This window comes from Aristolochia californica, unplaced genomic scaffold, assembly GCF_029961685.1.
Source record: "Aristolochia californica isolate CCGP_79_NKW_82.1479 unplaced genomic scaffold, dmAriCali1.0.hap1 SCAF_6, whole genome shotgun sequence".
Classification (NCBI taxonomy): Eukaryota; Viridiplantae; Streptophyta; class Magnoliopsida; order Piperales; family Aristolochiaceae; genus Aristolochia; species Aristolochia californica.
In genome coordinates, this window is record NW_027182257.1 from 6,234,375 (window position 1) to 6,243,658 (window position 9,284).

The following is a 9,284-nucleotide window of genomic DNA, read 5'->3' on the forward strand; positions in this document are numbered from 1 at the left end:
TTAGCTGACCCCATAATTTCTCTGATTTCACTTGGAAAGGGGTACTCAAAAACAACCTAATTTTTTTTGAGTGGTTTTGCTTTTTAGCTGTGTTGTCTTCCATTAAGAAAATTTTCTCCACAAATCCTCTATACTGACGTCAAAATGCAATTCAACTTCTCTGAAATGACTCAAAGTGATCTTGTGAGGCAGTGAAAGATATCGATATCAAAATAAACCCCTCATAAGATACATTTTCTGTTAAGATATATGATGGTGGAACACTACCAACAGGAAATTGTGTAAAGCATAGAGAGAAAAAAAGGCAAAAGTGAAAGAGAGAAATGGAATAAAAAAGCCTTCCTCTCTTTCTTCCCAACTATCTTTGCTTGATTTATGCACGCATTACTTCGCATATATTGGGATGACCACAAAAAGGTGAAGAGATAGTTAAACTTCCATCTTGATTTGTTGGATTGACGAAGCATGGTTCTCATTATCCCCTTCCATCTCCAGTTCTTCTGCACTGTATGTTGAGTGAACACCATAAAGAATGTAGAACAGTGTGATGACACAGCTACATATACCGAACCTCTGGAAAGCCTTCTTTCTGAGGGTGGTCATGAGGAAGATATTGAGGAAGACGGAGGCTGCAGCCGGCCATGGCATCAGTGGAACAACCCACTTTGATGATTGGCGGTGGCAAGGAACCCAATAGTGAAACACTGCAGTGACAATGATTAATGCCCCACCCAATAAGGCTAAGAACCACCATTTCTGCTTGAACTTCCATGCTAGAGAAAACCCAATTGAGAGCATTGAAAGAAGTAAAAGGAAGAGGACAGACGGAAGAGGGCGGTTGCTGCTGGTCTTCACATAACGGTGATAGATGAGTGCATTGGCTACTAAATAGAACACAAGGAGGGTGCCGATGGAGATCATTTCAATCACAATGTCGAGTTCTGTGAAGAGTGCAATGGATGCTGTGCAGATGCCTACACCAAAGAGGACAAAAGGAAACGTTTTTTGAGATTTTCTTCTTTTTTCGTTTTTTGGAGTCCTCAAGACTTGATAGGAGACTAAAAACTTTGATATGATCTGGGCTTTCAGAACACTGAAAGAAAATGCTCCATTCATTACATTGTAGTACTTTCAACAAAATGGGAATAGAAGAAGATAGGGGATGCCTGTTTCTCTTCAATTGAAAATATTATAGCAGATTGGCTTCTTAAGATATCTCAGCACCCATTTACAATCTTCTTAAAAAAGTATTAGTGAGTTAAAACTTTCAAAGATCAGTGAGATATTGAAGTGTACAATATTCTTCCAATACCTAAAATCAACAAAACAAAATGCTCCCTCTGGTGTTAAAATACTGTCGATTGAAGTGTATATTCAAATGACTTGGTTCCTTCCTGCTCTTAAGACCAGGTTTCCTCGGTTCAATTTGTAAGCTATGAGACCTTAATGAATATGTGGAGGGCATTGGTGAGTGCTTACCCAAGAAGATTGTGGCATTCAGAGGGGTTCCTGAGGAAGGATGAACCTTGGCAAACCAATACGGCACAAGACGGGTCCTTCCTATAACACACAAGTACCTCGCTTGCCCTAGCATGGCCACCAGTAGTGAAGCAGCAATGCCTAAGCTTGCGCCAGCTCCAACAACATTGCTTGCCCACTTCCACCCCACAATCTTTTGGAAAGCCGCAGAATACGATGCTCTGTCTGATATCTACAAAGCCATGTAAAATGGATTTTCTCAGCCATTAACATTTCAGGTCACTCATTTTTGCATTATCAAGTGCCAGCTTTTGAATTGATGGAGATACTTTTTATATCTACTGTTTACCTTTCTGCAGATAGCTTTACCATATTAAAGCAGTACTGACCTCATTGTAGGGGCTCATTACGCAGAGAGCCAAACTCATGAGGCAATAAAGCGCAGAAACGATGAGAACTGATCCAGCGATCCCAATAGGAAGGCTCTTGGAGGGGTTCGTTATCTCTTCCGCCATTGTTGACACAGAATCATACCCGATGTAGCTGAAGTAGACGATAGCTGCTCCATCAAGAACTCCTCTAATGCCGAAAGGAGTCAATCCTCCTGGATTGATCAAATTCCCTGGAGTTCCATTGCAGAAACCGGCAACAATAACAAAGCCAAAAAAAATCACATGGAATACTGTCATAACTAGGTTTAGCAAAGAGCTCTCCTTGGTACTGCAGGCTCAAAACAAAAACAAAAACAAAAACCCATTAGTCCAATAGCAGCTAGGATCAAAACCCATTAGCATTTATAATAGCGAAACCAGAAATGGAAATCTCTCCACTACTAAATGATAATCAATAAAGAGCTAAAAGTATCAACCCAATTTCAAAGATCCGTTGATCGATATCAATAGTTATTCAAAAAAAAAAAAGCACTCATTTCCCTGATCAAACAAGAGAACTTTAGTAAGCACAAAGATATAGAACATAAAATAATGAGAGACGCCACAGAAAGAGGCGGAAAGAGAGATCGAACCTGCGACAGAGACAGAGAGTGAGAAGTGCAACAAGAGCAACAGCAGGGAAATCCAACATATTATAACCCTCAGTCAACCCTTCCACTTCAACCCTCCACAGATTCGCACTCTTTTCTCCGAAAACACCGCAGCACAGGTACTCAGTAAAGCTTCGAGCCACCGCAGCATTTGATAGCACATACTCCATCAGGATGTTAGCTCCACCAAAATATCCCACAAACTCACCTTCATCAATTGATCAAAAAGCACTGATTACCCACCCGTAAGTAGTAGTGATCATCAACCCCAATTCAGTTCAATTCAACAAAAACACAGTAATTAATATCTAGTAAGCAAAATCCAGAAAAGAAAAAAAGTTTGAAATCTCGAAATCCTCACATACCAAAAGTGACTCTCAGGTAGCTAAAAGCTCCACCAGCAACCGGGATCTCGACGGAGAATTCAGTATAACAGAGGGAAGAAAGAAGAGCAGCTACACCGGCGACTATGTACGAAACGAACACGGCAGGCCCAGAGACCCCAAGTGCCACTCGACCTGTTGTGACAAAAACTCCAACACCCAGCATGCCTCCAACACCCATCGCAACAAGATCATACCACTCGAGCTTCCTCTTCATGTCTGCACCAGATCTGAGCCTGACCCGGTTGAGCTCCTCGGTCGGACTCCACGTCGCCAGCATTCGCTTCCTCAGCCTGTGGGGCGTCTGGCGGAGGGCGTGGAGATAGCTAGAGAAAGAAGCAATGCCAGGTGGGCACTGTGTCGCCATGTCCGTCTCTTAATTTTCTCTACTTCGAAAGCCTCCTGCATGCATAGGTTCTTATAGAGGAGGAGAGGTTCCAAAAAAGCTGCTCCTTGTCCCTTTTGACCTCCTCTTCCTCCCTAATCATGGATTTCTCCTTGTTTAAACCGTTAACGGTTATCATTCTTTTGCTCGAGCGCCAGTATAACTGGTGTCCACTCCCCAAAGCCCAACACGCCTCCGCCGGTCAAAAAGGGCTTTGAACGAGGTTTTCCTCCTCCGCTGCTCCGAGACGCGAATCTGTTCATGATATGAAAGCCCTAATTTTGCTTTTGGTGAGATTGGATTATGTAATCATTACAACGGACCCAGACTCCGGCCGAGTTCCTGCGTTTTCCACGACCACTTTAGACCATAGGGGGGAGGGCAACGACTATGGACTAGTCCCTCCATTTTTGACAAGTGGTCCACTACATGTGACCACAAAAGGGGTTTTAGATCATTCTTGGGCAGCTACAAATCATGACTTTAGTTTTGATTAAGAAGATTTAGATGGCTTAAACAAGTGATTTTCTTACTTTTTCTTTTTTCTTTAGTGATGAATCTTTGCTAGAGTTCTTGAATTTTTAATGGCCTAGGGTTAACTCACACCTCTCTTGGACCCCCTCCTTTGTGCAAATTGGACCACTATGCCATGAAAATTGAATTTTGTTGTCGTACTTGACTAGGATGTTTTTTTTTTTTTTATGGTTTGATTTTATTGTGTAATATATCTACAATACGGCAAACAATATTGACAGTGTCCCCACTTGTAACAAATCGACGATAAGTGTCGGCCATTTGGTCGAACCCTAGGGACCCACCAACTCAAAGGTGTTAGAGAAATGGCTTGTGCACATCTTTCATTTCTTGGAAAATAGTAGTCTCTAGCTTTAAAATAAAGCAAAAGAGGCAAAGGGATGGCATAAGGTAGAAATGAAGTTGATGAGGTAGATAAGGACATTTGGGACCATTAAGATATACTTACTTAATATATTATAATACTCATGAGCATATGAGTTCAAAATAAAAATGGGAAAAAGTTTTAGAGAGTGGAAGCTAGATTCTTTTTTGTATAATTGGCAGTTAAGTGGAAAAGCATCCTTGGGCAAGCTGCCTGGTATTTTGTTTAGTCTCTCTCTCATCACAGTTAGTGGGGGCTATTCATTGACCTTGTTAGTTGTTTCTCTCTCTAACCCCTGGTTCTTTAGGGCTGCTAAAAGCCTAAGAGTGCATCTATCACTAGATTTTATTTATTTGTCAAAAGTATAAAACATCTAAGATGGAGTCATAGACCAAAGTAAACAAAGATTTCATTTCACAACAAGTTGAGAAGACTTTCTTCTCTTCCTTGAGAAAAGGGGAAAAGTGAGAAATAGAGACAACAGGATGCAGCCACCTAAGAGAAGTTTTTCTCAACTCAAGCTCAATGCTACTACTATGAGAAACATAGTAGAAACAGTGAAAGTATACAAGTCACAGTCATTTTTAGTGCTTCTCTCTGTAGCATTTCCCATCAAATTAAGTTTTGAGTTAAAAGAGATGGGGGAAGGGGAATTGAATTTGGTAAGAAGAGGTATCAATCTTAGATTTTGTTCCCACTTAAGAGACAATGCTACATGAATGTTGAAGATTCAGAGAAAAAATAGATAATATGTTAAGGACAATAGCTATGGCATATATCCACTCTCCACAAAAGCATTCTTGTGCAGCTTCTCATCATATCATTCTGGTGTCATCTTTTTTGTCGAGAGATCGAGATCGAGAGAGAGAGAGAGAGAGAGAGAGAGAGAGAGAGAGAGAGAGATGTTAGAAATTAGACGCCCTAATTTCAAACTAACGAGAGTAATAATAATAATCGCGAAAAAAAGAAAAAACAAGTACGAGAACAAATAAGATTTATACAGGTTCGCCTCAAGGTGAGACTACATTTTGTCTTCAGCCGTTACAGTAATTCACTATAAAGATGAAATAGTGTACAAGAGAAATCACACACACTTACAGGTGGTTTTTTCTCTAACCTCTCTTGGCCGCAACTGATGCTCTTCGAATGTTAAAACCCTAATAACGCCTCCCCCCCCCCCAAATTATAAAGAGAAAATTAGGGCAACTGTTTTACATGAATAAAATTTCTAAAATACCCTTAATAAAATAATATTTAATATATTGTGGACCGAGCGGAGGTTCCGCCCTCATACCCCCAAAAGGGGGGCTTCCTGCCCCCTTCCAAACCCCACGAAAACCTTACCATGAAGGTCGATCCGTTTACCGACTCAGCATAGGGCGTTAATTACATTCCACAACTTAACAAGAGAGAGAGAGAGAGAGAGAGAGAGAGAGAGAGAGAGAGAGAGAGAAAGATATCACACTGATACAAAAAGCCAAAAAAAATATGATAGTTGTGAAGAAAAAAGAGAAAGAGCTAGTCGATTACATTGAATGAGGCATGTAAGCCAAGAAAATTGACTCATGGTTTTGGTCGGACCCCTACCTGGTGAAGCAAGAAATTGGCAGATCACTCTTATCTTTGTTTAGAGTGATGATTGGGCAAACAATGCATGCAAAAAGCCACTTGCATAGTTATTGATACACTTCTCATAATAGTATCATGTCCTCTCCCACTATCAGACATCATTTATAAAGATTATACTTCCTTTTCACCTGTGAAGACATATCTACAAAAGAAAAGGCCACCCTTTTGCCACATCAAATGGATATCAAGCCATATTATTAATAGGCCTCCAGACCAAACTCATTATAACTACCATCTATGGGTGTGGGTGGCTAAGAATAAGAACAAGCTAAAGCTGCCACACCCTCACATTCTCAATCATGGTGGACTATGCAAAACTGTGGTAGGTTATGGCAAGCTCATGACATTTGCACTCAAACCAAAAGCCATGATGGTTAGGAAGGAAACAGTTGAAAGAGAAAGCACACCTAACAATTTCTACAAAAAACTCTCCTTTTTCCTTTGGCTGAGTGAAGGGTTCATTTTGTATTTTAGGTAATGAGATTGCTTACACAGGCATAAAGGAAACAAACATGTCAAAAGCAAGTTTGAGCCATGGAAAAGGAGGATAAAAGTTCATTCACCCCTAATAAGAAAATATCCAACAGTATTGACAAACTTATGGTGCACCCATTGACAAAAGAAATCGAAGAAAAGTGAGAAGTGAATTAGATTGATGACAGTTCCAAGGTCCCATTATCATACAAGACAAAAAGCAAACTTCTGCATTATTTAGGTTTTCCCATTTGCTTTGATGAATTCCTTATTGTTCAATTGAAAGCTGCAAAGTTAGAGCTTATATTAATGTAAAGGCGGTCTGCCATAATATAAAGAAAATCCACCCTCACCAACTAGTCTAACCACACTGGTAGTGGTGAGACCACGAGTCTGGCTAGTAAAGCTTGTAAATAGAGGCAGTGCAGAAAAAAAGGAACATCTTGTAAAGTTGGAAGCAAGCAGTTGCTTGCTCAGACCCGTTTCAGTGTCTTCCTTCCTGCAACAACAAAGACCCAACATTTAGTAGTTATCTGTAAGATAACGCCACATTCATGAGACTCAACTCTCAAGTATCCTGTTCTTGATTCTCCAAAAGCACTGGAATAGAATCCCACTTTCTGATGGATCCATTGCACACGATGATTGGTTATTATTCGACAACTCTATTCATACTTGCATGCGAGAGAGTGCTGTGTTTGAATTTAAAAAATTCATCCAGTTATGGGACCCCTCAAAGTCCAATCTGAATGATGTATCCAAAGGGCACAAGGGGAGCAAGGGGAATGAAGTGAACTCAATCCTCACATTGACACATCCGAGGTATGATGATGACTATGAGAAAGAGGGTTGGTATAATATCACTATAAGAGTCTTACCCAAGACTTCACGGTGTTGATTTGATTTCGGTGGGCTGCGATTCTCTCAGTTGCTATCCTTCCACTGGCGTCACGAATTTGAAAGTGGAAACATTGGGAATTATTTGCAATGGAAAGGCACTGACTGGTTTACTTGCAGTGGGCAAATTGGCCCCAGTATTAGATGGATTTTAGGCACCTCCGACTATCGAACAGATTCTGTGAGCATTTTGACTGTCAAATCTGAACAGTTTCATGGGGTCAATACCCAAAGAGTTCCTGCCAAAAGAAAAGAGTTCTGCTGAAGTTAGTGGAACATCTGTTGGGGAACCTCTGACCTTGTTTGTGGCTGCTGCTGCAACAGCTTGTCGAAGGGACTATCTCGCCAACCCAAATGCATCTTCCCACGGAGAAAGATAATAGACTTTATGGCTTCACCATCTCTTTCCCATTTAGAAATGCAATATATTTGGCCTCAATGCTCTCAGCTTTGACTACCAAGGCATGAATAGGAATCTAATTCTTAACATGAGAAGATCACGGATCAGTACTGCCCATGAAAGCGAAGTAAAGGCTACTGACAAAATGCTTAAGTGGGTTCCAAGTTCCGTGACGGTTTACGGGGGAACCAAAAAGAAATAGAGGTGGAGAGGAGTCGAGAACATCTGACCTTCGAAATATGCAGAAAAGCTCCGTATCTTCACTGCCTTTTCCTCTATTTTTTTCCGTTTTTCTTTTCTTTAATAATTGTTAAAGAAAGAAAGAATAACACCTTTTGGGTGCAGAGATCCTGACGAGGGGAGGTGGTAAAAGGAGGCCCGGAGAGGAGAATTTCCTCATCACCTTAATACCACTAATGATAGCTTTGCAGAAAGTGGATAATGCTGATCATTAATATTCTCAGCTTGGACATGGATCCAATTGGAGGGAACACGAGTCAGTCAAGAGGGAAGCATCCGGGCAAAGGCGAAGAATGGGAAGCAGTGGAGGGGTCGGTGGTGCTCTTTCCACTTGGCTTTTGCTTTGATCCTACGTGGGCAGTGGAACGCCACGATGCCTTCACCCAATCTCAAGCCATTAAATACACTGAGAGCCAGTAAGATGAAGCAGATTTTTGAGCGACAGGGTGGAAAGGGTGTGAGGTCAGAGAAGAAGATGAGGTCATTTCAAGGAACTACGAAAAGAAAGAGACTAGAATCAGAGGACCTTTAACTGATTCAACTGTTACAGTTGGAGTTTCCCACCACCCATTTAACTGAAAACCTTATTCTGGATTTCTTGCCCATGTTTCCACCCAAGTTGCCACACTGCAGGATTTCCTGTTCAAGTCTGCGCTTGGTAATTCAATCTCCCTTTCTGTTTCTCTACTTTCTTCTTAACCCAACTAAGAATTGCGATGAGAGTCATCCAGTGATTGGGATCAGTGTAGCCAAGCATAGTTTGATAGCAGAATCAAGCACTGGTGCGCTTTGAGCCACAGAAAAGCTCGGAATTGCAACAATGGCTAAATGGCAGGCGTTAAATTTCTGACAAATCTTAACTATTTGAAGTTTCAGCCAACCGCAGTGAGATTGGCAAACTTGGAGGCTCCCACTGATCGTTTTAAATTGATGGTTCAAAATTTTATGTGGGAATATGCATAATTATATGAGTCCAGAAATGATCTACAGAGGTTGGCTCAAACCCAGTTCACATTTTTGAAGCTAAAGAGAGTCTCAGAGCTTTAATAACAAAGCAATAAGGTGCAAGTAGTTCTGGTAAAGAGCTCTAATTGATTATCTCCACTATAGTTATTTTTATTAGTTCTTTCTTCTCCATTAGCTTGCAGATTCCTCAATGAATCACGATGAAAAATCTATCGATTGGGCATCGTTGAGCCTCCTTTAAATTCCCATCACATGAAATCCTCCCTTAACATCTCATCTATTTGTACTGTTTCTATTAATTCTTTTATGTCTACTTGAAGTTCTTTGTCCATCTTAACAAGCCTATACCATTTCCAGTTGAAGTTACCTTGGGATGATACTAAAACATACAGCCCACTATTCTCCATAAAGATAAAAACTGAAGAAAGAATGCGTGGTTCCCTGCTCAGCCCATGTTAGAGTCCTGTGCTAGCGCACATGTAATTAGCCTC

The 9,284-nt window shown here is 40.9% G+C and overlaps 1 protein-coding gene across 1 annotated transcript; it reads right to left on the minus strand.

Moving 5' to 3' along the window:
- Window positions 1-429: 429 nt before the first annotated feature.
- On the minus strand, window positions 430-3,271 carry LOC137935214 (cationic amino acid transporter 6, chloroplastic-like). Its single transcript, XM_068779907.1, has 5 exons — window positions 2,887-3,271; window positions 2,504-2,729; window positions 1,869-2,199; window positions 1,480-1,711; window positions 430-974 (listed from the first exon to the last, which is right to left on the minus strand). Exons 1-5 carry the CDS (start codon window positions 3,269-3,271, stop codon window positions 430-432), a joined length of 1,719 nt encoding a protein of 572 aa, XP_068636008.1.
- Window positions 3,272-9,284: the final 6,013 nt, after the last annotated feature.